Consider the following 27,750-nt stretch of genomic DNA (forward strand, 5'->3'; position numbering starts at 1 on the left):
AGCCAGCCAGGCTGCATTCCCACCGTGTTTCAGACCAGGATGGCCACTGACCCATCCTGTTCGACTTCTTGACACAACATCAAATCTCACCCTTGCAACAGGCTGCAAGTTGTGCTTGCATAAGGGCTGTCAGTGCACCAAGAGCTGCTTGAAGGCTGAGCCTGCCGGGCTCCTGGTGATGGTGGTGGCATTCGGAGATGGCAGTGGGAGAAGGTCAGTGCGTGCAGATCAGGCAGAAGCTGTCAGCATGCAGCTCTACTGAGCGTCTGGAAGGAGGACAACCATGGGGAGCAAAAAACAGGCTCTGCTCAGGAGCTGACAGGAGATGCCTGGCATTGGGGGTTTACAGTCTTCCAGGGAGGAAAACCACTGGCCAGCAGACTTGGCTGAAGCACATCCTGGACTGATGCCACTGAGTTTTGGTTTGGTGCAAAGCACAGGGGAATTTCTGGGGGCCCTGGGAGAAAAGTGGAGGTTGGCCTAATATTTTAAAAGGGGAAACAGGACGACGTGGGTAATTACAAGTCTGTCAGCCTGACATTGATCCCAGGCAAAATAATGGAACGGCTGATATGGAATGCAATGAATAAAGAATCAGAAAGGGTGATATAATTAATGCCAATCAACAGGGATTTATGGAAAATAGATCCTGTCAAACCAACCTGACGTCTTTCTTCCTGTTGTTTTTTTTCTTTTTTCTTTAAAACCAGGATTACAAGTTTCTCTGGCGAGGTATTGGGGTTTGCTGAGGACACAGAGAACAACAGATTACCTGGGTGCTGTGTGATGTTTTCTCACAAAAACAGGAAAACCGAAACTACCATGTGAGGTGGCTTAAGATGACATTTAGGAGGTCATGGGCTTGGCTGGCCAAGCATTGGGCACAAACTACCATTGCAGGGCTGGGCTCTGCAGGGGATTCTTCTCCCCAGCCAGTCCCACCACCCATGAGGAGGATACAGTGGGCTGTCTGCATCCCAGCAGTGCTCATTGTGAGGAGGGAGGTCCTGCTGGGAAGTCTGTGATGGAGCTGGGAGGGGACATTGGGCATAATTTTCAGAATGGAGAGTGCTGGGCACCAAACTGTCTTGGAGAGGACTAAAACACCAGTGTAAAGGGTTAACATGAATAAGAGTTATGTTTCCTCTTTTGGTGCTCTCTGCAGTTGCTTCTCCAGGGTCCATGTCTTGTGTTGGATGATGTAAAATCTGGGGAGGGACTCTGGAGGACACAGCACAGAGTGAGGGACCTTCTCTTGGTAAAAGCACATCCTGGCTTCATGCCTCTGGTGAGATGGGAGCCTGCACGGCACAGCCAAGACGGAGGAGCAAGAGGCTGCAGAGGCTGCGTGGCCCTGTTTGCCTCCTGGCCCCGCTATCTGGGAAACCGTATGATCCATCCACCTCTGTGCTGTGTGCTGGGGGGGGCCCTGTTCTCCGGGCCCTGTTTGCAGGCGCTGTCTCTCAGTGGTAGCTCATGCAGTAGTATTCAAGCCTCCAAACCCTTCCTGGCGTCTCTTTTGATCCAGGTGTAATCGCATCAGACTCAGTTCTGCCCTGTCCTTCTATGAAATGCTGAGTTAAACCCACTCCAGAGATGAGACCTGCACCCCATGGCTTGCTGTGGTCACCATGGCTTTGCCAGCCCTGTAACCTCTTCAGATGCTGCCGGTGGGGATCCTGTGTTACATGGCAGGTTTCCTTATAGAGAGGTGTGAGTGGCTTCATGTCAAGTGCAAATCACCGTGGAACCCACAGGAAACACCTGGATTCCGGTGGTTTCCCCCAGATAACACCTTGGTTGTGGCCCTCTGCCCCTGGCCTTTGAGCCCCATTGGTGACTGGGGTGACAGCCCGTTGCAGCTCGCCGGTGGCACATTCAGGCTGCTCCCACCTCTTGCCCACTCAGGACACAAAGGCTACACCCCATCCCAGACACCCTCTTGTCCCAGGGAGCTCAGTGACCAAAGAGGGGCCCCTCTGCTTCCCTCTGGCCAGGCAGAGGAGTCCCCTGCAGCACCCCTCCTCCAGCCCCACAGAGACAGACCCCACGCTCCCCACTCGCCGTGAGCTCGTTGGCTCTGAAGTAGCTCCTGACACATGACACACACCACAGCAGAGCTGTGCCAGGTCCCCGAGAGCCCCGTGCCAGCACAGGGCAAACAGCTGTGACCTCCCACACCCAGGCAGGCTCACTGCTAGGTCAGAGGCTGAAACCCTCCCTTTCTGCTGAGCCACAGCATTTAAATTCTGCATGAATCGAAATCTCTGATAGGAGAATCTTTAGTAGTTGAAATCCCTTCTCCCCTTCATCCGTTTGTCCAGGACTGACATATAGGGAACAGCTTACAGGGATGTGCCAGGCCTCTGGGAGCACCTCTGAGACGTGACCGCCCTGCCTCGCTAATGACTTTTTCTCCAAGTTACCACCAGACCTTCAGCGGGCAAGAACTGGGTGTCTCGTGGGGACAATGCTGGATCCACAAGAGTGGACAGATGCTCCACCTGCAACCCCAGCGAGCAGAGGTGGTTGAACTGGTGACACTGGGGTGCGTGGCCACATGTGCAGTATGACGGAGGCGTATCGTTCAGGCACTGCATGGTGTGCACAGAGTCCTGCAAACAGCCGCCAGCAGCCCCTTTCCCCAGGCACCACATGGGCACCATGGAGAGATGGTGGGGATATTCTGAAATACATTTTGGAGGCTGCCTCAGTTTCCCCACCTCTGTTTTAGCTGTTTATCGGGGAAGAAGTTGAACTCAAGTCCCCCCCAAGTGGCCTGGGACGAGTCCTGCCCTCCCTGCAGAGCCCAAAGAGAAGCCATCCAAAAACCTTCCAGAGGAGAGGCAGGAGGAGAAGAGATTGACTGGCTGCATCGCTGGCGTGGGCAAAGGGGTTTCAGAGGGGACCTGTCCCCTCAACCCCTTTGGTCCTTGACCGCAGGGCAATATTCAGCTTTCTGTGCCTGAGAGCCTCTCAGAGAGGTTTCAGCTTCCCCAGCCTGCTCTGATGAATGCTGGGGAGCCCCTTGGGTGGCCAAGTCCACTTTTCAGGGCTGATTGAGGGGTCTTAGAGCAGACACAACCCCTGTACCTGAGCTCTGAACCACAGAGGTGTTTTCCCAACCCACTCTGCCCCAAGACCCTAAATCATCACCTAAAATAGGAGCCATGGTCTCCAGTTAGTTCAGAATTTTTCCCAGGGTAGGAAATAGATTAACCCACAAGAAGAGGAAGTTTCAGTCCAAACAGCTCCAACACCTGCTGAAAAAGGGGATTTCCAGGCCAGTGGCTGGGGGCTGCAATGAGGGACCCTCATTGGGAGCAAAGGGCAGTGGGTGCAGGGCATGAGCACCTCCATGAGCTGGACAATGTCACCCCCCCACTGCACCGGGCAGCAGTGACACTGCAGCAGGCTGTCAGTCTCAGGAAATATTGGTAAAAGTCAGTAAATATATGTATTTATAGACTGCCCAGGATGATGTCCAGATGTCTGTGTCCCAGTGGGATGGCACAGACACCTCCACAGCCCAACCATCCCCATGCTGGGTGCAAGCTCGATTTCACCAAACATCCTATCTTCTCCTTGGTGGCTCTCCCCAGGTCCCCAGAGCTTCACTGCTCTGGCACTGTCCCTCCTGTCTCTGCCGAGACACACATAAGCAGTCCTGCCTTGTAATATTTAAAACAATTTTATTCATGAAAATATGCTGTACAATGCACTATACACAGTTCTTTACATTGCCACATACACAAACTCTAATAGCACGATCAAGAAAGTTACCATTGCCTACAATAGATGCGTGGTGAGAGATGACGCCTGTCAGAGACCCTCCCCCCCAGTCTGTACAGTTATAAGTATGAGGGAAAGGACGGACTGAAAACCGCCGTATGAAGCAAATCGGTGGGGCCCCTTTGGCATCCCCTCGACGCCGGCTCCTCGCTCCGGGCCAGGCTGGGTCTGGGCAGGAGCAGGGCTGGGAGCAGAGGATGCTCCTTGTCCCCAGAGTCTGTCCTGTGGGGCGGGGGGGGCCAGGAGGGAGAGGGGGTGATGGAGCAGGGAGACTGAAGCCGAGCGAGGTGGGACATGAGGTGGCCTGTGCTCAGGGAGTTGTTTCCATAGAGGGAACCCAGAGCCTTGGCCACCACCGGACAGTGAGATAAAGCCGTGGTTTCCCCTTCCCTGCACTCACAGCAGCACCAGCAGTGGGGCGGTGGGAGCCACAGAGGGCACGGCCGCACCGGCCACCCCCAGGACCTGCCTGTGCCACGGGCTCAAAGCACGGCCCCGACACCCCCGTGCCATCACCACCACCCCACCGGGGCACCCCCGGGTCCCTCCGCTCCGCTCCCCTCCACCGCGGTGGGGCCAGCCCGTCTCACCTCCCCCTCCACCCCCCCACCCCCTTCCCCGGGGTCCCAGCCACTCGGGGGTTCTCTGTGCCTGCCTCCCGCTGCCCGCTGTCCCTCGCACCGCACGACGACTGTACACACGACGCTTACCAACACGACTCCACCGCACACACGACAACCCCACGGTCACGAACCACAAAGACAGCTTCGCAATGGGACGTTCCCCGGGGGCGGATGCCCGGGGGCACCACGCATCGGGGCAGGGGGAGGCGAGCCGGGGAGAGCGGCGCAGGCGTGGGACAAGGAGAGGGGTTTCTCCTACTGCTGGTGTGGCTTCCCCTCCGCGATGATGGTTGGCCCGTAGCTGTGACACCGAAGGGGTTTTTGGGGGTCCCTGCACCTGAGCATCCCATCTGCGAATGCCCGACTGCTGGGGTGAGCCCCAGCTGGCCAGCGCTGCCCGGCGTGCTGGTGTGCTGCTGGATGTGTGCCTGGAGACCAGAGGCCTGGAAGAGCCAGGACCCCTTCCCTTTTTCCTATGCTTGGAGGGCAGAGCCCTCCTTTTCTCCCATGGCAGCCCCAGCTGCCCTCCCTGCCTCTCCTCGCTAGCAGTCCCTCACACCCCTGTGCAGAGCTGGGGTGCCGGGTATTAAATAGCCATTTGCAATCGGTTTCCAATGATTTTAAATATGCCTGAAACGAGAGGTGGTGTATAAAACGAATGTGGTAATGATCCTGACCAAAGAATAATCCTTTTTAAAAAAGCATTCAAGAAAGATTATATATAATAGAATATATTAAATTCTGTACATGATCAAATAATGTAAACATAATTAATTAACTTGTAAGAATGTCTTTAAAGACTATGTCCGCTCTGTGCCCAAGGCAAAGGTGAGCAGTAGCACGTGGGGCTCCTCTGTCACGCTTTGCCACAGACACGTGGGTCAGGAGAGGAGCAGGGGGTGCCCACCCATGGGTCCCACGCTGCCCCGGCTTTGAGCAGCCACGCTTCCCTGTGGCTCAGGGGGACCCAGCGCCTGCACTGCAGTAGAGGAGGTGGTGCTGGAGCGAGAAGGGAAGAGCTGGGCTGGGAAAATGTGCTGGTTCCCTGGACTTGCTGTAACCCAGGAGTAGGGGACTTAGAGAGAGCCTGTGGTGCCCAGGAGAAAGATGGGCTGTGCAGAGACCCCATGGGACAGAGCAGCAGCTCCCACCGCCTCTCCTCCCAGCCCCCCAGCTCCTCTGGACCAGCTGCTCCAGCTGCCCACCTGCGCGGCTGCCCCTGCTCAAAAACCCGGCAGCGGGGAGCCCTCATCCCAGCTGTGCAGAATGGAAGTGGGACCCTGGCCCACTCCTGCCCCACAAAGCAGGGGGGCTGGTTTGGGCTCCCCACACACAGCAGGACCATGTGTGAGTTGTGGTCCCCACCCTCATGAAGCACTGGCCCTCGGTAGATGGGTGCACCAGGGCTGACCCCTCTAGCTGACAGCCCCCCAGGCCAGGTCTCCTGGCATCCTGGGGGTGGGGAGTGAGCCGCCGGGACAGGCATGCTGCTGGCTGGGGTCACTCCTGAAACCAGGAGCAACTCCCCAGGAGCCCCCCAGCCCCGGCTGCGAGCCCTGTCGCACCTCCCTGAGCTCTGCACACAGGGGAAGCAGCGTGGGTCCCCCAGACTTGGGGCAGGGTGGGCCCCACACTGCCTCCAGAGACCTGGCCATCACATCCCTCCCCTCCTCACATGCACACCCCTCCCTTCTCGAGGATGACCCACATCCCAGCCCCCCAGCTTACACCCCATCACCCAACACCCAAAGCCATGGCCAAGCGTTGCCCATGTTCTCTGTCCTCCTCTCCCTAAGCTCAACCCTTCTTTTCCTTCCAATGCAAAAACTCAATGGCAAAAGAGTGCAATGAAATCAAATAAATAAGCCCCCCCTCCCCCACTCTGTGAGCTCCCTCTGAGCCTCTGGCACGGGGGACCCAGGCCAGCAGCACGTCACTCCCAGCAGGACCACCCTGTGCAGGGCTGTGTACCACATCCAGGAATGTGCCCACGCCTGCTCCAGGCAAGGTCCCGCCGCTTTCCCACGAGCAGGCATGACCGTGGCACCCCCAGCCACTGGTGGGTGCATGGGCTGCCAAGATGTTGTTCCCAGGGCTGCAGATTGAGCAGCCTTCCCTCCAGCACCAAGCCCGTAAGAAAGCCTGCCTGGAGCCGAGCAAGGAGACCTGCACTGGAGGTGGCCTGGGGGTGCGGGCTTGGCAGAGCTCACATCTCCACCAGGATTTAGGGTGACGAGGCCCCCCTTGCCCTGGGGCAGGGTCCCCACTCTTGACTTCTACTCAGAGGACTTGTTTCCTGAGGTGGCTCAGAGAAAAAGGAACCTTTCTAGAGAGGGATGCCCACGCAGGGTGTCCCATGCCACCAGCCATCACTGCTCCGTCACCCAGCCCAAGGACAAATCAAACTGTTACCGTCACAGCGGGGCACTGGGACCATCTGGAAAGGCTTTCCTTTCCTGTTCCCCCCCCAACCTGCCTGGCTCCAGTTGCCTCTCCCGCCAGCCTGCCCTGCGTCCTCTGGAGGATGCTCATGGAAGGACCCAGCAGATCGGGCATACATGTGGGCTGGGGGCTGGGGGCCCTACCCCATCTCAATATTTGACCCTATGGTTTGTGTTTTGTGTTCAACCTCAAGCTCAGACCAATGGCTCTAGCCCATCTTAACAAACAAAGGCAGAAGAGAAAGGAAAAAAAAAAGTTAGTCTCAATGTTCCCCTCGTGGCTTCTCGGTGGCGAGCCCCCACCCTTGGACGGGTGTCACCCGGGCACCCAGCTCTGGTTCGTGGGCTGTGGACCCCCAGGCAGCGCGGGCACGTTGAGCCCGTTCTGCGGCGGGAGAGCCGAGTCGAAGTTGAAGTCCATCTCGTCGCTGTCCATAAAGTCATTCAGGATGATCGACTCCACGTCGCACTCCAGGCTCCCGTTGAACATGTCCAGGTCCAGGTCTGCTGGGAACCTGTCTTGGCCCAACACGGGGGGGTGGACAGCCCCCGGGTAGGGGCCCTGCAGCGAATCCAGCAAGCTCATGTGTGCCCCTTGGTTATTAGCGTAGGAATGCAGATGCCCGTGGTGCGGCATGGCTGTCATGCTGCACGTGTCACTGGGCAAGCTCATAAGGCTGACAGGATTAGCTAAGGCACTGGTGTTGACCGCAGGGTGGTGACCGGCTGGTGACGGGTGGTACAAAGCGTTGCTCTTCATGAGAGAGCCCGAGTGGGACGGGTAAGAGGACAAACCCTGCTCCCCGCTCCCGCAGAGCAGCGGGTTGTGTCTGTGGCCACGGGCCGGCACCATGGGGCTGGCCTGCGGCAGGGGCAGGTCCCCCGGGACCATGCTCTCCTTGTGCGCGTAGGAGATGGAGGAGAGCAGGTCCTGCAGCGAGGCGTTCCTGTAGGAGCTGACGGGTGAGAAGGTGGCTTGCTTGTTCTCCTGGATGGTCTGCATGGGCAGGCGGCGCATGAGGCTCATGGCTGGCTGGCTGTAGATAGTCCCGCAGTAGGTGTTGGTGGCAGCCCCCATGGTGGAGCACTTGGAGTTAAAGGTGAAACTGGAGCTCCGCTGCCGCAGGGCGGCCGGGGGGAGCTGCTGCGAAGGGCTCATGGTGTAACCGTCCTGCAGGTCCTCCAGCATGCTCTCCCCGAGGCTCTCGTTCAGGCTGATGGTGCCAGTCAGGTCGGTCAGCCGGGGCAGCTCCACGGAGCAGCGGGCGTTGAGGGAAGGAGACATGGTGCTGGAGGGGCTGGGGTACATCAGTGGAGAGGAGGGGGTACCGTCGTCCTCCTCCAGCTCGTCCGGCTCATGGTTGGACATGATGGGCGAGAGGCGCCCGCTCAAGGTGCTGGCCGTGGAGTTGGCCCGCGTCCTGAAGTCCGCCCAAGCGTCATACTCGTCGCTAGCGTGGGACGCGGGGCTCTCCGACCACTTGGCTTGCTGGGAGGAAGGGCTGTCCTCCCCGCGCTCCTGCGTCACCTGCAGCTGCTTCTTCTTGCTGGCCTTCCCCTTGATGCGCAGGAACTTGCTGTTGTTGTCCATCGAGACCGCCCGCCGGCGGGGCGTCTTCCCCGTCTTGCCGCCCTCAGGGTTCAGCATCCACCAGGAGCTCTTGCCGGTGCCCTCGTTCTGCACGCGGATGAAGCGGGTGTGCAGGGAGAGGTTGTGCCGGATGGAGTTCTGTGGAGACAGCAAGGACAGAGGGGGTGGTCAGCAGTGGCTCCAGCACCCCAGGTGGGAGGGGGATGCCTGTGGGGCTGGGGGGGTACACGGGGGACCATGGGGGACCTGGGTTCCATCCTCTGGGGCACCACGGCTGCCTGAGCCAGAGGAGTGAGGGCTCAGAGCACTCAGCTGGCAGGTCCATCCCACAGCACTGCCGGGCATTTCACCACCAGGAGCCCATGAGTTGTGGCCCTTTGCTGCGTCAATCGGGCTGTCTACCGTTAGTGCAATTATTGTCATGACAGGAGTGTGGCGGGGTTGTCCCAGGACCTGCACCAGCCCTGTACCAGGCAGGGCCAGATCTCAAGGGATTCTTCTTCCCTGGCAGGAGCCTGGAGAGGGACAAAGTGAGGAGGCAACAAAAGCAGGGGCAGAGTCAGGCTCTTCACAATGTCCATGCTGAGGTCCAGGTCTTCTCCACCCCTCCCAACCCTGGCCACCCACACTCCAAGCAGAGCCCACCGGGATGCTCCCAGTACAGCCTTGCCCATGTGCATGCACCTCTGCAGAGGTCCCAGCCCACTCTCCCCCCTGCCAGGCACCCAACCAAGGGCAGAGGGACCCCCATTGTCCACACACTGCAGGGTATCAACCCCCTGGAGCTGGCTCCAAACCACCCTCCTGCCCGGCATCCCTTCGCAATGCGCTCCCCTCCTCCCTCATCCCCGGGAAGGGAGAAGCAGACGTTGCGCACAGTGAATTGGCCCCACTGCAGCCCAAAGCAACGTGTCAGCAACAGGTAAGCAAGATCTTGTCCCCAAAATGCCTGTCAGCCCCTGTGAGCAGGGATGGGGGCCACAAGCAGAGAGGGGTTCTCTGCCTGTCTGCAGAGTGGGTCCCGTGGCAGGGACAGGAGGCACCGAGAGGCTCGGGCACCACAGCACAGTGGCGGTTTGCAAACGCAGCTACAATCCCCACTGCCCAGACAAGGGCTGCTTGGGGACTGCTTTCTCCCCAGACACTTCTGGCTCCCTGCATCCCCACGCAGCATCTCGAGGGGATTTCCTACTGAGAGCAACGCTCCAGCCCTCTTGGCCTTCTCCTGCCACTGGCTGGAGCAGGGATGCCCTTGAAGAAGGCTGGAGGAGGCAGGGAGCCTGCACCAGGGACCATATCCCACCCAAGCATCCCCTGCTGCCACTGCCCCACAGGGTGACAGGCTGGGATGACCCTGGGGAGATGTTTTCAAAGCTCCAGCCAGGGGAAGAGGGGGTGAGAACATCTGCTCTTGCTGCTGATCTTCTGCAGCTCATGGGGTGCTACTCCAGCTCCCTGCACTCTGGTTTCCCCAGGGTCCAGAGGGGAAAGACAAGACTCAGAGCCCAGGGAAGAGCACCAGTCCATGGTGTAGACACCCTTGCTCCAGCACGGCCCGCGGGCCCGGGGCCCAGCAGGCAGCTTCTCCTGCCCCTGCCGAGCTGCAGGAGGGGCAGTGGGATGAGAGGGGGGAGAAACCAAGGTGCTGGGGAGAAAGTTTGGTGCTGTTGCCGGTGTACAGTGGAATACTAATGAAGAGGCGAGTGAGCTCCAGCCTCATCTATCATATTATGTAATGGCTTACTTCTCTGCACTTCATTTATTTGGAGATTGCTCCCAGGCTGGCTCCTCGCCAGCAGCCACCAAATCCAAGTCTACAGAAATCAATCTCGCGCTGACTGATTAAGCCGTGTTTAGAACTAATTGCTCCTTCGTGTGTGGGGAGAATAAATTACGGGCTTTAATTTCACATCTTTAAAATGCATCTGCAGGTATGGGCTAGCCGTTAACCCCTTCCTGCACGGCCCCGTGCACAGCTGGGGAGGGGGCAGGCCGTGGCTGGCACGGATCAGGGAACAGGCTGGGACATGCGCTGCCCTCCGCAGTGGTGGCTGCCCATCACCTTCAGCTGGAGCAAGCCCAAGCCCTGGGACATCCTGCCTGACAGGGAGAGCTCTCCCTGACCCCCCCAAACACCTCTCCCCGACCCCCCCAAACACCTCTCCCCTGAGCCACAGGATGACCCAAGCTCCCCTCTGTGTGACTTGAGCCACAGTGCAAGAGGCAGGGGACAGAGCACGTGGCCATCATGTTTGCAAGAGCCAGAGCCACCAGCCAGCTCAGCCCCGTGGTGCCACCTTGCACCCACACACATCACCCGGGGACACCCGAACAGGTCTTGCTGGGGTGATGCCCAGCTGCTGCTGAGCCCCCTCACAGGACTGGGACCCCCTGCTCCCCAGCTGCCAGCGCTGCCCGGGTCTGCTCAGCCCAGGAGGCAGGAGATGCTGCAGCCCTCTGCAGCTGGGACCGAGCTGTCATGCTGAGCACAGAGAGAGAAGCCGGTGTTTGGGGGGGTTTGGGAAAGCCACAGCTGGACGGGGGTGACATTCAGCACAGTACTAGCCTCCTCCTCTTCTACTGCCTCCCTCCCACTTCGCAGCTCCAGCGCACGGCACCCAGGCACCCAGCATCCCCCAGGGACCCAGGGCCAGGCTGGTGTCGGGCAGGGGACAGGGCTGGTGGGGGGAGGCTGGCCGGGGTCAGGCTGCCCGAGGGAGAGGAGGGGAGGGGAGGGGAGGGGAGGCTGCTGCCTCTTCTGTAGTGGAGCTTCATTAAGAGCCAAAAGACAGCGGCAATTAAGTGCAAGGCGCCTGGAGCCCAGCTCTCTCCTCATTAGCACCCCGACGTGCTCGGCTGGCCGTGGCTCGGGGTGCACGGCGCAGGGCAAGTGGGCTGAACGGGGGTGGGCCAGGAGCTTATTAACACCATGCAGGCAGGGACCTGCTTCACCCACCACCACGCCCCCCCGGCAGCTCCCAGGCAGCCCCCCAGCACCTGGCATCCCCCAGCACCCAGCCCCGGGCTGGCAGGGACCACCGAGTGATCGCATGGCCCGAAATGTGGGGCTCAGCTCCTGGCCAGCCCCTGGCAGCGCGGTGATGTGCCGGGGTCATCAGGGCTGGCAAAACCTCCCCGACAGCAGCTGCTTTGGCAGGGGTGTGCACCAGGGTCCGGCAGATTTTGGCAGGGTGCAAGGAAGCAGGCAAAGGCTGGTGCCAGCCCCAGGGTCCCCACGATGCCTCCGACACTGCTCTGCCCTGCAACCCGAAGCCCTGCACCACTTCTCGCAGCCACCTGAAGCTGGCCATGCCCTGCACCCTTGCTGTGTCTCCCTCCTCATCCCTGTCTGACTCCATGGCACCCGCTCCTTGCCCACCCCACTCCAATGGCTCAGGCCCCTCCTCAAAGCAGAGAAACCCTCCCAGCATCCTGGCCCCACACGTCACCACAGCCCTGCGGTACCCAAACGGCACAGAGCAAGGAGCATCAGTCCGCAGCACACATCCAGACCGTGCCAGGGGATGACATCCACCATTTCAGGCACCAGCCCTCACCTCTGTAGCTCTGCAAAGGGGATGCTCTGGGTAGTGGAGGTGAGGGCTGGAGGTGGCACCAGGGTTGCCAGATGTTGCAGGTGGACCCAAGCCCTACGTAGCACTGGTTTACACCAAGGGAGGATGAGGCTGGAGCCCGTGCCAGCCCCTGGCCACCAGCTGCTGGAGGCTTTGCCAACCTGGAAGACCCCAGTGCCATCCCGGTGCCCATCTGCCGGGGCCTGGCCCAGACAGTCCCTGCTGCAGAGCCTGGCACAGGCATGGGGGGCTGGTGGGAGCTGTGGGCAACTGTGGAGCCTTCTCACCCCCCCAAGAGCCCTTCTCCACGGAGCCTCATTGTCAGGGGAACAGCCAGTGTGAAATCGGTCTGATTAGCAATTAGTCCCATTGTAAAAGGATTAGCCGGACCCTATTGTTTGGATGAGTGACTTGACTATCAATTTGCATCTGGCAGCGATGCTGCTGCTGCTGCTGCTGCTATGGGAGTTTCACCCCACCATCCCCACCACCCCCTACCACCCCCCGGGTCCTTTTGACCGGCCAGACACTGCCTGGCCAGGCTGTGCCCAGCGCTGCTGGACCCCTAGGACAGGCCTTGATGCCGGGCACAACGGTGCTCTTTGCAGGATAGCCATCCCGGTGCTGATCCTTGCTGCCAGCAGCACGTCCCAGGGGTCACTCCTCCAGCCTTGGGGTGCCCATGGGTCTCGGGGTGCTGGACATCCCCCCTGCGTGCCCCAGGGAGAGCACAGGGTGGGGAAACAAATGCAATTCAAGTGAGAGCCAGATTGCACAAGCCCTGGTCCTGGCCAGAGCTGGGGAGAGTAACTGAGGGAGCCCCCCTGACCTGCCCCTGTCCCTGCCACATCCCCTGCACTCCTCTGCTGTCCCCATCACTGTCCCTGGGCTGTCACTCCTCCCTGCTGTCCCCATGTCACCTGCTTTTTTTCTGAGCAAAACCACCAAACCCCAGCCTCCTCCCCGCACATCCTACCCCTCCCAACGGCAGCACAGCCCAGCCGTGCCCGCAGAGACCCCGTGTGCTCCCAGCGAGCCCCAGCCCCACAGCCAGGCTGTGTCGGGGTCTGTCCGTCCGTCCGGGCTGCTGTGGTTCATCCAGCTAATGAGCCCGTTACCTGGCAGAGATTCACACGCTGGTTAACAGGAGGAAACAGCGACAGGGCCACTAACGAGTGCTCTGCCAGCTGCTCTCCAGCAGCACGAGAATGGCTCCAGGGGTTAATTGATGCTTATTTACTTCTCGCACATAAAAACTGCCAGTGTTGGAGGAAATATTGGAGGGGGCAGAGGCTGCCGACAGCCCCGAAGGTGCCTTATTCCAGGGGATGCCATGCAGGGGTGGCAGTGGCATGGGACAGTCACCGATGACACGCCCGAAGATGTATTAACCCACAAAACAGCACCACTGCCCACAAGCACCAGCAGCTAAGTGCACGATGGCCATTGCTGTGGCCCCCTGGCACCATCCCCTGGGGCTGGGCAGCCCTACCCCCTGCCACTGGTCCAGCCCACCAGCCCTGGCACCGATGAGCTGCACCCTGAACAGGGCTCGGGCCTGCCCGGTGAGCAGATGGCAGCTGGCACGCCGCGGCAGCATGCCAGAGAGATGCCAAGCGCCCCAGATGCTCGCGACTGGGATGGACACCCCATGCTGACAGCAGCCAGATCCCTGCACCTGACGAGACCCCCATCACCTCCTGTGGGTGCAGGCACATCATCCTGCACCACAGCAGCCCCCTGGTGAACCCAGCACAGGCTCCAGGCACGGGAAAGCAGCACAGAGGAGAAAGCCACGGCGAGGGCAGCCGGGGGGCTGTAAATCCAGCCTAACATGTGACAGGGTTCCCCGGCTTTGCATTGGGCTCCCCAAGCACGTCAGGCTCAGGAGAGCTGTGAATCCCCATCGGCTTCTTCGCTGTGAGCAGCCCCAGTGCTCTCCCCACCTCCCCGCTGCGCCCGGGGCTGAGGCAGCACGCACCCACTTGCCAGGAAGGAGCAGCCCCTGGCGCAGGGCTCGGCGAGGCAGTTTTGCGCAGCTGCCACGTGCAGGGGATCTCCTCTGCTCCAAAACCACAGCCTGTGCTCTGCACTGCCCCACAGCACCTCCCGCCACCCCCCTGCACTGCCCGCTCCTACCCCAGGCAGCCCTCTGCAGTGCCCTGCAGCCACGCAGCTGCCCCACAGCCAGCCCTCTGCACCGCCCCACACAGGGCCCCAAAACCAGCTCTCTGCAGTGCCCCACATCACCCCATGCTGCGCCCCACAACATCCCACAGACGTATCGCTGCAGCATGTTACAGCAGACCTGCTCCATCAGCTCTCTGCAGTGCCCTATAGCATCCTACAACCAGCCCCCCTGCTATGACCCTTAAACACCCCCCGCCGCCCCACAGCCCCTCACACTGTCTCAAGCACCTGCAGCCAGCTCGCTGCCCCCCAGCTGGTGCCCTGCCCTCGGGGAGCCGGGGTGGTGTCGTGTCCCCCCCCCAGCACATCCTCCCCTGGGGTATCGCTGCTGGAGCTGGGCAGGGGGGACGGCCCAGGCTGCCCGAAAGGGCACGGAGGGGGCAGGGGGAGGGCACCCGCCTCCCCGCCGCGGGGGTCTCGCCGGCGGCTGCCGAGCGGAGGCGAGTGTATTCGGGTCAGTGCATCGCCTGAGCAGAGCCGGGCTGACGTGCTGCTAATTGAACCAAATGCCCATTAGAGGCGTGACAGGCCGTGTCCATCCCGGCCCGCCGTCGCAGGTGGCTGACATGCAAGGAGCCTGAAGGCTGTTCAGCATGGCCGGGCCAGAGCATCTCCCGCCTCCTCACGCATCACCGCCAGCTAGAGGCCCAGACGGCATCTCATTAGGAGCTGCTAATCACCCCCTGGGTGCGCGTTAGGGTGGGGGGAGAGGGGCAGCTGGGGCTTACTGGGCCCCCTGCTGCAGCCCCCCTCCCTGCAGAGCCCCCCCCGAGCCTGGCAGGGATTGGGCAGGGTGGTCCAGCCTTGCCCTGCCCCACAGACCCGTGATGCCGTGGGGCAAAGGATGGCTCCAGGCAAGCCCCACACTCTGGGGTGTAGGAATGGAGCTGGAACTCGTGCCATGGGGCCGGGCTGTGCCAGATACTTGCCCAGACCCCTGCCCATGCGCCCCTGACGTTCCCCGGGGCTGGGTGATGGCATGTCCCAGACCAGCCTCTCCTGAAGGAGAAGGTCTGGGTGGAAACCACCACCATGACCCCAAGCTACTGCTAGGACTCGCCAGCCCCATCCCAAGCCTGGCTGTGGCTGCCTGGGCTCCAGGCCAGGTTTCAGGACAGAGACGGGTGCTGTGGTGCTGTGGCGGCTGGACGGGTCCCCAAGTCAAAGCCCATCCCCTGCCTGGCTCCATGACAGTCCTGGCCCCCCTCTGCCATACACCCCGTGGCCTGCAGTGGCTGTGACCCCCGGCGCAGCCCCCCCATGAGCAGCCCGGGCTGCATGCCCTGGCACTGCGCTGCCCCTCACTGCCCCTGAGGACTTGGCAGCTGAGTTTGTGCTTCACAGTTGGCTCAGTGCCTCCCTTCCCCTCCTGACCACGAGCTCTGCAAGCGATTCCCAAAGCCACCGAGAAGTGACTGACACAGATCAAACCACACACCACTCCCCATGCCCCCTGTGCAGCCCCCCCTGCCCAGCACTTGCTCCACAGCCCTTGGGCATCCCTGGCACGGGGGGGCATCCCCACTCTGCAGCCCCCACGCACCCTGGCTCAGCATGGAGAGCCCCAGGTGGGTGCCAAGCCATGGGTGGGTGCTTGGCTCAGCCCCTTCCGCATGCTGGGGCTGCGCAGAGGGGGGGAACACCTGCACACCTCCCAGCCAGGATGGAGCTGGCAAAGGGCAGATCGGCCACATCAGGAGACTCCTATGCCCAGGCTGAAACCGTCCCAGTGGTGGTGGGGGTGCCACCAAAGCAGACATGGCAGGCACGGAGCATCCTCTCCCGGCCCTGGTTACCGCTGCTGCCAAACAGCTGGTTGCTACCAAGTTCTGCAATGGGAGTGTTACCGTTGCCATGGCAGCCAGTTTATTTTAGCCAGCTGCCATCACTCCAAGTCCCGTTCAAAAGCAGGAGCATCCTCCCTGCCCCAGTGGGTCCTGCCTTGTCCCCACCCCCGGACACCTCACTGAGAGCCCGGGGAGCACCCGCAGCACTCATGCCCTGTGGGGCAGCCTCTCCCCACTGTCCAGAGGGGACAAACACAGCACCAGCATCTTCCCCACGGCCCACTCTGGCCAGTGGGGCTCACACCAGCCTGGCCGCTGGGTCCCAGTGAAGTGGCTAAGGCGGCAGGTCCCCCCAGCCCAGGGGGAAGGGGATGGATGTATGGGGACAGCATCAGGACTGGGCTCGGTGATTTCAGTGCTGGAGGGACATCTGGATGGTAAATTCAGCTCCCGCAGCCTGCTCAAAGACATTCCCCTCTCTAATTTGCTCCTGCCTTGGCCAAAGCCTTGGGCTTCTCCTGATGGGGCCAGCACAGCCCCCAAACCTGCCGTGACTTTGCTGGGGTTCTGCATGACACCTCCTCCTCCAGCCATGGAGCTGCTTCAGGACAGGAGGGTCCAGAAGAGCCAGTCTCCAGTGTGGCTGGAGGGGGAGAGCTCCCTTCACCCCACGGTGTCTGTCCCAAGCCCTGTCCTGCCAGGCAGCTCCAACCGTCACCCCGAGGGGACCATGCTACCTTCCCAGCAGGGATCATCCATCCTCGGTGCTACTGGGCTTTGCCAGGGGGACCAGTGGGGCCGCAGGGGCAGAGGAGGAGTTCTGGGGATGATGTGTAATGCAGTAACCCCTCTGCATCCCCCGCAGAACCGTCATCTCTGTGAATCCCCCCAGCACTGCCTGTCCCACCCTATGTGCTCCCCAAAGGGCTCATTAGATCACACCAGGGCAGCTGCAGATAACGAGCAGGCATGCTCACCTCCCAGGGAAGTAGGCAGAGAGCAGGCAGAGGGCAGGCAGGGCTGGGGAGCTCAGGGAGCCTCCTATGGGAGCCTGGACTTGATGTGGCGTCATTGGCCACGCAGTCTCCCTTGCTAAAGGCACACACTACGCTTTTGGGGCGCAGAGCTCAGGGCTGAGCCCAGCAAGGAACGTTTTGGGGGAGCCCAGCCTTTCCCAGCACCCTGCAAGCAGGCAGGAGTTGCACGGGTGCAGTCCCAGCGCAGCGGGTGCACGCAGCCCAACTGCGGGCTCACCTCGGCACCGGGTGCCACCCAGAGACGTGGCCCAGGCAGAGCTGGCCTGTGCTGCAGCATGCCCCAATGCCAAGGCGATGGGCTGGCTCCACACACACCCTGGCTATGTGGCCCCTGCCTGCAGGCTGCACAGCGGTGCCAGGGCAGGGCTGGCGGGAGGCAGGGGACAGCCGGGAGCCTCTGCCCACCTCCTGCCTGCCCTGCCTGCCTCCAGCCCCACACATGTCCCGTATCCCTGCCCTATAACGCGATGCCAAAAGAGGGAAGGGGGGTTATGGACCAGACAAGCTGTGCCTGTGTGTCATACATCTCCTAGCTGACTGGCCCTGGCACGGCCACCCACTCGCCCTCAGGATGTGGCAGAGCCAGAGGCTGTGGGACCACCTGCCCTGGCCAGATGGCAAGGGGACCTCACAGTGCTGCTGGGCACGGCACTGCCTGAGGGACTTGTGCCAGACTCTGCTGCTCGCCCTGCTCATCCTGAGCCCCGCAGTGATGCTGAGCGGGGGCTGGGGGGCTGGCAGCAGCAGGGGATTGCTGCGCAGAGGGTGAGCATGCGGCCAGACTCTGTTCCCTTTGCAGCACCTTACAAGAGCCCCAGGCAGCACCTGCCCTCCCAGTCCAGCACAGCGCCCCGACACTCACAGCTGGTAAACCAGCTTCTCAGAAAAGGCTGTGGCACCAAATCACGTGCTGAGAAATCCCCCCTGTGCTCCTTGGGGGGGGCTGAGTGGGCTTCCTCGAGAGACCCACACAGCGTGGCCATGCTGTCCCTGCACAAGCCACCCCCGAGCTGGATAAGACCCACAGCCTCACTCGAGGGTCCCAAGGGCGCTGGCAAACCACAGGGTGCCAGCACAGCTGGGGATGCTCTGCAAGGTGCCTACATCCAGCTGAGAGACATCAAGCTCCTTGGCCTTTGGGGACAAAACACTCCCCCTCCCAGCATCCCAGTCCCAGCCTGCCTGGACTCCTCTCCAACATACGAGACCAGGTGAGATGCCTTGGAAAGACCCTCTCCACCATCAGCCACTTATCCAGTAATACTCTAATTACACCCCAGAGTTGGCCACCAAAATAGCTGCAGTAAATCACTCAGACCTGCCATGTAATTTTTGCATGAAATTACAGTATTTTTTCCCCTGGGTTCAATTTCCTCCACACCAAGTTCTCACCGCAGCCAAATAATTAAAGCAGCTGCACTCCCTTTTCCTTGTGTACTGTTTTAACTCCCTGCTGGCTGCCCCGCCGCTGCCCGGTGCCGGGGCTGTGGCTGGCTGGGGACGACGTGTGCCCCAGCACCCATAGGCAGCCCTGCCTGTACCCACGCTGAGCACAGCCAGAGCGAACAAGAACTGCTCCAGCTCCGAAGGCGAGGCAGATCAAACCACACTGAGAGACCCTGGGGAGACCCAGCACCCATGAGGGGTGTACAAGGCACCTCAAGAAGGATGCTGAGCCCCCGCAGGGGGTCAAAACCCCACTGGGCAGAGGAGCTGGCAGCTCCCAGGAGAGAAGCCACCCGCCTGCTCTTCATTGCCTGCAGCCCGCAGGGGGAAGACGAGGGAAGCAGCGGGGCTCAGCCTGCACCATCCTGCTTTACACCGTGATGCTCGGACAGCCGTAGGAGACAACTGCTCTGTGGGGTGCCATGGAACCCCACCTCTGGGTCATTTGGCCACCTGGGAGAGATGCAAGTCCCGGTTACTTGTACCACTGACCTGCCCGAATGCCCTGACTGTACGCAGCACCGCGCTGATCTGAGCAGCAGCAACCCCAGACCCTGGAGGTTCTGCATCCAGACCCATCCTCCTCACGTCTGTTTGGTCAAGGCTGCCCTGCTTTTCACCCTGAGAGCTGGACTGTACCCAAAGAAGCACAGAAGCTCGGCAGGGAGCCATGCGCTGGGGCTCACTCTGCTCCAGGTATTCCCCCCCCCTGTGGCCCCACGGCACCCTTGGGGACCAGCCCCATAGGGATGCTCAGAGCAGCAGTGAGTTCCTCTGTGCTGTGTCCAACAGCTCCAGCCATGGGTGTTTCAAGGGCCCATGGAGCAAAGCCAAACTCTTTCCAATATTCTGTGTCCCACCCAGGACCCCAGCAGGTTTGTGCTGGCTGCTAGAGCAGGGACAGGCTCCCTAAATTCCCTGGCAAAGGCAGCAGACCCTGGGCAGATGCACGGAGATGCATCTCGGGGCAGCCCTTGGAGATGAGGTGCTGGTTTGGCCACACACGGAAAGGAACCTTTTGCTTCTGAAATACCTGCAAGAGACTTCATCCTGCCACCAGCGAGCACAGAAGGCAAAGGCGTGGGAGCACTGGGGCTCTCAGCCACGAGGTGGATGTGGACCAGACGGGTTGACAGGACTCTGGGGACATCCCTTACATAAAATGATCTCAGCTGAAAGATGTTTCATGGAACAGTTTTATTCCAATAAAAAAACCTTAGTTGTTCAAGAAAACAAATATTTGTACTAGTTTGCAGGTTTTAGACCCCAAAGGTGGGGCAGAGCAGAGTTTAGTGACAGAAGAGTATTTGTCATGGGGACTTGCTATACAGCACAGAAATGTTGCAAGAAGCACTATTTAAAAAACATCTGTGAAAATAATGAGCAGTTTCCAGCCAACAGCAGTGTTGGGTCCACCTGCTCTGCTCAAGTCCATGGCACCCCTGCCCGTCCTGGCAGGCTCCCATGCTCTCTGCTGTCCCCACACTGCTGTCCCTCTCGCAGGACACCGCTCTACACCCCAGCCCACAGCAATGCCCGCTGTGGGCCACATCCAGCCACCCCTCCTCGATCAGCCTTGTGAGATGGTGCATCCCCCAGCACCATCCGGGCTGGCTGGGCGCTGGGTCCAGCCCTGTCCCCTCCACCAGTGCCCGCTGGCCCCACACCAGCCCTTCCAGGCAGAGCACCCCATGCCAGCACATGTTGCCACACAGAAAGCCCACACAACATCCTTTTTTCCACTTCCAACTTCCTTTTTATCGTGTGTGCATGGGAGATGGAGGGCTCAAAGCCCCATGTCACTGGTGCAGCCCACCTGGGACAGGCAGGAACTGGCTGCTGCAGGAAGAGGAGACCCCCATGCTTGCCCACCTGCCAGGGGCAAAGGCACCACGCCTGGAGCTGGCATCCTGCGAGGATGAGGACAGGGAGGCAGTGTCATGAGCTGCTGTCACCATGTCCCCACACGGCCAGAAACACCGAGGGAAGTGGCCTCACGCTGATGTCTCTCCTGGCCCAGGCAGCCCAAAGGCACCAGGTCCTGATCCATGTACCACGTCCCTGCCCAAGGGAAAGGCAACCCGGAGATGCCAGCACAGCTGAGACACCACCGAGGGCAGTACCCTCTGCTGCAGGGACCTGAGGGACATCAAGCACCTCTGAAACAGCCCCTGGAAAGCAGCCCTGTCCCCCAGGTCACGCGGAGCAGGCAGGCGCTGGTGACAACAGCAGGCGAATTGCTGCCTGCTCGTCCCACGCTGGCAGGGCGGCTCAGCTGCCTGCCCGTGCTGCGTGCTCACACTCACGCACGCACACGTGGACCCCGGGGCGAGACGCGTCCGGATGGGAGCTCCCAGCGGGGCCGAGCCCGCCGTGCCTTTCATGTTGCTCAGGCAGCTGAAAAGTCTCAGCCTGTGCCCAGGGCTGCACCGCGCGGTCCCCAGCCACATGCAGACCCTCTTGGGAGAGACACTGGGGGGGGCAGCTGGAGCCCCACTGCCCCGAGCATCCCGCTTGACATGCTCATCGTATCTTGAAGCCCCCCCAGCACATGCTCGGCGAGCCGCAGTCACGCAAGCAGAGCAAGGTCACCGCAGGGCCCTGGGGATTTTCTGCAGCTTCAGCCCTGGCAGCGGCGGGAAGGAGGGATGCTGGCCCCCCCCTCCCCCCCCAAGCCTGGGGCTCTCTGCCGTCAAGGGAAACTGAGGCACGGAGAGGGCTGTGGCAGAGGGAGGCGCTGGCAGAGCTGCTCCACAGTCACTGCTCCAGGAGTCAGCTCTGCCTGACCCTCTGCCGGGTCCTGGAGCCCCAGGCTGTGCCCCAGGGCCAGCCCAGCCCTCCCCAGACACCCCGTCCTGAGCCCACTCACAGCTTGCAGGACCCATGGAGATAGCAAGCGGGGTGACGGCACCCCGGGGCGTCCTGTGGATCTCCCCAAAGGGGGTGCTTTCAGGGGTCACTGGCATGGGGGTGGGTCGTGAGCAGGAGAGGGTCCTGGAGGAGAAGGGGGATGCAGGGTCCATCCTTGCTCCGCCTCGCTTAGCCCTGAGGAGCACCCATAGCAGTTCCCCATGGGGGCAGGCAGAGAGCTCCCCAGAGGCTCCCAGCCCCCACTTCATGCTGGACAGGAGGCAAAAGCAAATGCAGTCTTGAGGGGAGATGGAAAAATCTCCATTTTCCCAGTGGGGTTGAAATAGCAGCCACTGGCACAGGGCTGGAAGAGTCACAGAGACCTGCCCCAGGATGTCACCAGCCTGCAGCGGGGTGTCACACACCTCCCCTGGTCACACACACATGTGCACAGCATGCCCCCACCCCACACATGTGCACCCCCAGCTACAGCCCCCACACACCCACTCCACACCCCACCCTGCAGGGCCCTGTCCCAGCACCCATCCCTTGTGCCCCAGCACCCACACCCTGTGCCCCCAGCACCCATCTCCTGTGCCCCCAGCACCCATCCCCTTTGCCCCAGCACCCATCTCCTGTGCCCCAGCACCCACACCCTGTGCCCCCAGCACCCACACCCTGTGCCCCCAGCACCCATCTCCTGTGCCCCCAGCACCCATCCCCTGTGCCCCCAGCACCCATCCCCTGTGCCCCCAGCACCCACCTCCTGTGCCCCAGCACCCACCTCCTGTGCCCCAGCACCCATCTCCTGTGCCCCAGCACCCACCTCCTGTGCCCCAGCACCCAGACCCTGTGCCCCAGCACCCACGGCAGCGTGCACAGACGTGTGTCACAGCACACACGCCGCCTGCGCGGTGACCCGGCTGACCCAACCGGCAGCAGCTTGCTCTGCACCTGCTAATTACGGGCCCCCCCCGCCTCTGCCACCCCCCAGCGCCTCACGCCGGGGTCTCGCCAGCCTGGGCTTACTCACAGCGCAGGGAGCCGGGAGGAGGGGAGGGCTCCCCCACACCCACCAGCCACCCAGCCGGTGGGGCTTGCAAGCCCCCCTCTCCCCATGCCCCGGCAAGCATGGGGGCTTGTGACATTCACTGCAGGGCAGGGTAAGACCCTCCGGGGCAGGAGGCTCCCGCACCCCAGCGCTCCCCACCTACAGCACCTCCAGCACCCGCCGAGCCCTTTCTGGGTCACTGGGTTCCTGCACAGCCCTACCCGCGACTGCTGCCACCGCGGCCGAGCAAGGCACGGGGCAGCCCACGGACTCCTGGTGTCACCCCACGGCGACACGCTGGATCGCGCCGATGTGTTTGCACCCTGCGAAGCCGGGGGTGTGAGCACAGCCCCACTGGTGGGCTCAGAAATGGGGGGGGGGGGGGGGGGGGGGGGGAGCCTCCCTGGGGCAGCCCCCTGCCTTGGGGGCTCGGCAGGATAGGGCTGGCAGACCCCCTTGGTGCAGGCAGTACAGGCAAGGGCACAGCGAGCCAGCCCCTGCCCGAAGTGATGCACCCAAGCAGGGGCCATGCTGGCTGCCAGCAGAGCCGTGGCTCCCCCCCAAAAAAAACCAGCTGACAGCCCCTGCCTGCGCTCACCTCCCTGGCCCCAGAGCGTGCGGCAGAGCGCAGGATCCACGGGGAAATCCTGGCGACTGTCGTGCCACAGGCTCCGATTTCATCCAAATACAACCCCCCCAGCCCTGTCGGCGCCTGGGCTGTGGCCCCTGCAGCCGCCCCCACTGCATCAGGGGACCTCCCAGGCTCCCGATCCGCTGGTGGAGAAAGCACCTGGGGCTGCCACTGTCCTGTCCCAGGACCCAGCGCTAAACTTGGCTGCAGTGGGATTTAGTGGGGTTTCTGGTCTCTTTGCAGACACGACTTGACACTTGGGCTTGGGATGGAGCAAAGCTGTTTATAGAGCAAGGGGGGCAATGCCAGCTGCCAGGACACTTTCTGCTCAGTGCGTTCATCCCAGGACAGGCTCAGGGCATTAAGGGAATCACCTGAAGGAAAACAGCCCCAGGACCAGCACGGAGTGGGATGCTCAGCATGGCTCACCAGTGCCCTCCTGGAGGTCAACACCTCCTGCCAAGATCAGTTGCTCAAAGGTGACCAGGGAAGGGCATTACCAGTTGTCCTGGACACTTTCCAACCTCCCTTGGCCGTTCTCCCCTTAGGAACACCGGCTCCCCACAAGTCCAGCCACAGTCCCCAGCCCTTTGTGCAGGGATGGGGTGGGACACAGGGTGGGTGTCGTGTCCCCAAGCCGTGCCTCTCCTTCCACCCCACAAGCTGCCCATTCACTGGGGTCCCCAATGCCAGGCAGACCCACAAGGCACCCTCAGGGAGCAGAGCATGGACCAGGCTCTGTGTGTGACAGGCAGGGCTCCCTGCTCCCCCGAGGCTGCCAGGCCATTTGCCTTATCTGCCCATCCCTGGGTCTAGAAAGAGCAGCCCTGGGCCTGCCCCACAGCTTCGTTACCGCCACCCAAGGCCAGCATGGGCCACTGCACAGGCACGGCCCTTCCACCGGTGCTCTGCTTTCAGGTGGTGAATGGCTGGGCACAGCAGAAGGCAGTGGGTGGGCTGAGGTCCTCCTCTACCTGCCTGCCAGAGCCGGCTCCGGATGCTGGGTTACCCGGGAAACGGCGGATGACATCGCAGGGGAGGCAGGGAAACTCTGCCCGAGGTGTTCAGGATGCCATCGCCGTTGCCAGGGAAACGGCAGGAGACATCCCGCAGGTAAGGGAGGGTGGCAAAGAAGGGGGGGGCAGCGATGCACCCCGGCTTCGTCTGCCTTCTCCTGCAAGGGGGTCCCTGCCCTGCGCCAGACAGGCACATGCCCTGGGGGTCCCAATAGGGTCAGTTCCCACCTTGCCACCCCTCTGGGGCACTGGTGGGGGCTTTCCCCTTGGGGACATTGCCACCCCAACTGGGGCTACTCTGCTGGGATGGTGGCAGCAGGGAGAGAGGAGCCACTGCACCCCAGCCCTGGACAGGTGCTCTGCTGCCTGCTACCCGCCGCTGCTGCCTGCTCGCTTTGTCTCCCCACAGCGATGCCCAGGGACACGCTCCCCTGCCTGCAGCTCCCCAGCATCAGCCCATCCTTCAGTGCTCTGCCGGGGGGCTGGCAGCGATCCCACCCCAGGGCACCCCCAGGTTGCCTTTGGATTAACCACAGTCTCTGCTCTTCCCTCCAAGGGCTCACAAACACTGGGGACGCCCCAAGATTTCTTGCACTGCCCCAAACTGTCCCAGCTGTAAATCTCAGCTGTTTGCCCCCACCAGGGATGAACCATTACATGGTGTCCCCCCTCTCCAAGCCCTATTTGAACATACAAGGTGGTAGGAAAGTCACAGCCGTAGCCCACCATAGTGGTCTCTGGGCTGTGCTTGCACACACAGCGAGGCTGAAGGGATCCTTCCAGACCAGGTAGAAAACCAGCAGGACCAGGGGTAACAAGTAACCAGAACTACAGCGGGGGCTGCCAGGGGAGGGAAATGCAGCCTCTGGCCCCCAGCACATCTCTGAAAATGAATCAGCAACCACCCGCAGCCCGAGCAGGAGGCAGCACACCTGGGGAGGCAGCAGTTCCCTGTAGGATGCTGCAAGGCAACAGGATCACAACAATCCTCTTCTGCCCGTCTCAGAGGAGTTCACCACCCGAGGCAGAGCAGTTTTACCTATAATGGCAAAAATTACATCAGCCGGAGCTGACAGTCCTAGTGCTGCTCAAGGGAGGAGCTGAATCCACCCCAGCACCGCCACTGCCCCACGGGGCCGCTCTGACCCTGAGCAATGGGTGCTGCAAGGGGGCCGACTCCCCTCCTGCCAGCGGGACCGGGAGGCAGGTGGAGGTGCTCCAGGTCAGGCCATGAAGCATCCTCGGGGCTGTTTTTTAGTGCTGATGAGTCCCGCTGGAGCCAGAGAGCCTGAAAACCTGCCCTGCCTGCGAACTGCCAGTGATGCCACGGGCTGCCGGGCTCAGCCGCTCGCTGCTGCAGGACCTTCCTTGGGCCCACGCTGCCAGCGGGGTCTTGTCCTTCAGTTGGCGGAATCAGACACTTGGAAACAAAGGCACCAGAAAAAGGTGTCTGGGGGGGATGTGGGCATCACAAAATATCCAAAAAGGGGCAGGAGGAACTGGTGCCCAGACCACCAGGAATAAATCAGCTCTGGACTGCAGGGAGACGATGCCCTGAGCCCAAACCACAGGGGTTTGAACCCCATCCACAGCCCCCCTGGTCATTAATTTTGGGATTTTCCTGGGGAGGTGAGGGCATGGGGACCACAGCAGGGCTGGGGAGGAGTGCCATGGAGGGGGACAGACAGAAGATGCTGGGGGCAGAGGGAGGAGGTGTGGAAGCAATGGGAAGCCACGCATCACAGCACAAGGCAGCTGCTCCCGAGTCCTGTCACCTGGAAGCTCATCCCAAGGGGTCTGAGCACCCAGGTCACTTCAATACCTCCGAACTGGGGGGGTGACACCTCCAGCAGCTCCATGGGGGCTGTGGGCATCTGGGTACATCCCCATGCCTGGCGTGCCAGCTCTCCCAGCAGAGGTTGGGGGGTCGGGACACCCCCAGCTCACTGACGCCGGGGCTGTTTCCCAGGGGACCTGGCAGCCCTTCAGACGGCTGCCTTCCCCGCGGGGCCCCCACCCGGCTCCCACGCGCTGCCGGCCTCCCGGCTTCGTGACACTGAGCTTCAATTGAATTAGACGCTGCTGCCTGGGCAGCGCAGCCTGCAAACCATCCTCGAATTCCTGGGCACGGCGCCCACTCGCTGTCTGCAAGCCGGTCCCCGACCACCCACCCCCCCCCCCAAACCTCATCGCCTCCTCCCCCAGCACTGACCTAGAACTGAGGAGCCTCTGACCCCCCTCGAGCGAGCGGGTGGGGAGGGGGGTCTGGCCGTTCTCAGCGGGGCTCGTTACGCAATCAGCCCTGGTGAGCAATGCGGTCGGAGGGTGCAGCAGCCAGGGGGGAGCCCCCCGCACCTCTCCCCGCCGGGGTCAGCTGCGCTGCAGCAGCCGGTGAGCCAGCCCGTCCCCGCGCCAGCTTCCTCCGCTACAGAATGTACCGAGGGCCCCGGCGGCCCCAGCCAGGGACACGATGTGCTCCCCGCTCCAGGCCCTGTTTTTCCTGGCCAGGCTCCTGCTCCGCTGGCGGCGGGGCGGCCGGGCGCTGTCACTCAATGCAGCTTTTGTTCGCTCCCCACTCGCCTCCCTTCACACCTCCATCCCACCCCTTCAGCCCCTCCGTGAGCCCTCCAGACCCAGCCGTGACTGTCCCTGCCCGTGTCTATCCCCTGGCCTCTCCCACGGCTCCGCCACCACCTCGACGGCTTTTTTCTTCCCCCAAGTGTGGCCAGGGCTGCTGGCAGCGGCGGAGCCAACACTGTCCTGCTAGCAGGGCAGCCCAGCATCTCCAAAACCACAGACAGCATCGGGTACCTGCCAGAGCACCAGCCCCCAAACACCATCCCCCAGGAGGGAGAAGGACATTGTGTCCCTTCTCCTGGCCACGGCCTCATCCTGCTCTGTGTACAGCCTGCCGTTAATGGGTCCATCCATAACTCACCCGTGTGTGTTATGTGGGGCTCAGGACACAGCCCACGCAAAAGTCTCCCCTTGCAGGGCTCAGCACCATGCCGGCCCCATCCCTCTCCGTGCTGTACAGCACCGCTCCCCTCTGGGACCCCCGGAGATGAAGGGGTGAAACCCGTCTGCCACGGGGATGTGGGGAGGACAAGGGCACGGACCAGAGCATCCTTCAAGTCCTGACACCCGCTGGAAAATGTGTATTTGAGATCAGCACAGCTGCTTATTTCAGCTCCCCCATCTTTAAACATTTTCTATAGTAAAAGCAAAGTAATCGCTACAAACCGAAACTGTTGATATGTCATTTAACCCCGCAGGAGCTGGCTGCTGGCTGCCCAGCGCTGCCGGTTTTCCTGCCTTCCCCTTTCAGCCACTCTGCTATCATCTGGGCCAGTTGACCCAAATTTGCTTTTTATTTGTGGAAAAAACCTCTGCATCAGCAAATGTTACCCAACTGTCTCGAAACCCAGCTCTCTACGCCCCAAACCTTCCCTGATCCCAGGAGCCATCCCCATGCCCCATGGCTCGGCACAGCACGGCTGGCATGGGGATCCCAGTGCCACGCACGCTGGGAACCAGTACAGAGATTCATCAGGGTAAACTCCAAAGGCTCAGGCACAGCTGAGCGCGAGGCCAGACCTCCTGCCCCACAGACCCAGGCTGTGGGGCCGTACAGGGTGAGGATGAATAGGAACCGCATCCCCAAGAGCACCCCCACAGCCACGCGTGCCACCGCTGCCTTCCCAGCCCTGGGAGGGCGCG

The 27,750-nt window shown here is 61.6% G+C and overlaps 1 protein-coding gene across 1 annotated transcript in view; it reads right to left on the reverse strand.

Moving 5' to 3' along the window:
- Window positions 1-3,678: 3,678 nt before the first annotated feature.
- The window catches only part of FOXO6 (forkhead box O6), a 40,168-nt gene continuing 16,096 nt past the window's right edge, over window positions 3,679-27,750 (reverse strand). Inside the window, exon 3 of the mRNA XM_074926092.1 lies at window positions 3,679-8,585. Within this exon, the coding sequence (XP_074782193.1) occupies window positions 7,173-8,585 (1,413 nt within the window). The 3' untranslated portion in view covers window positions 3,679-7,172. The remainder of the gene's footprint in view (window positions 8,586-27,750) is intronic.

This window comes from Athene noctua, chromosome 24 (assembly GCF_965140245.1).
Source record: "Athene noctua chromosome 24, bAthNoc1.hap1.1, whole genome shotgun sequence".
Lineage (NCBI taxonomy): Eukaryota > Metazoa > Chordata > Aves > Strigiformes > Strigidae > Athene > Athene noctua.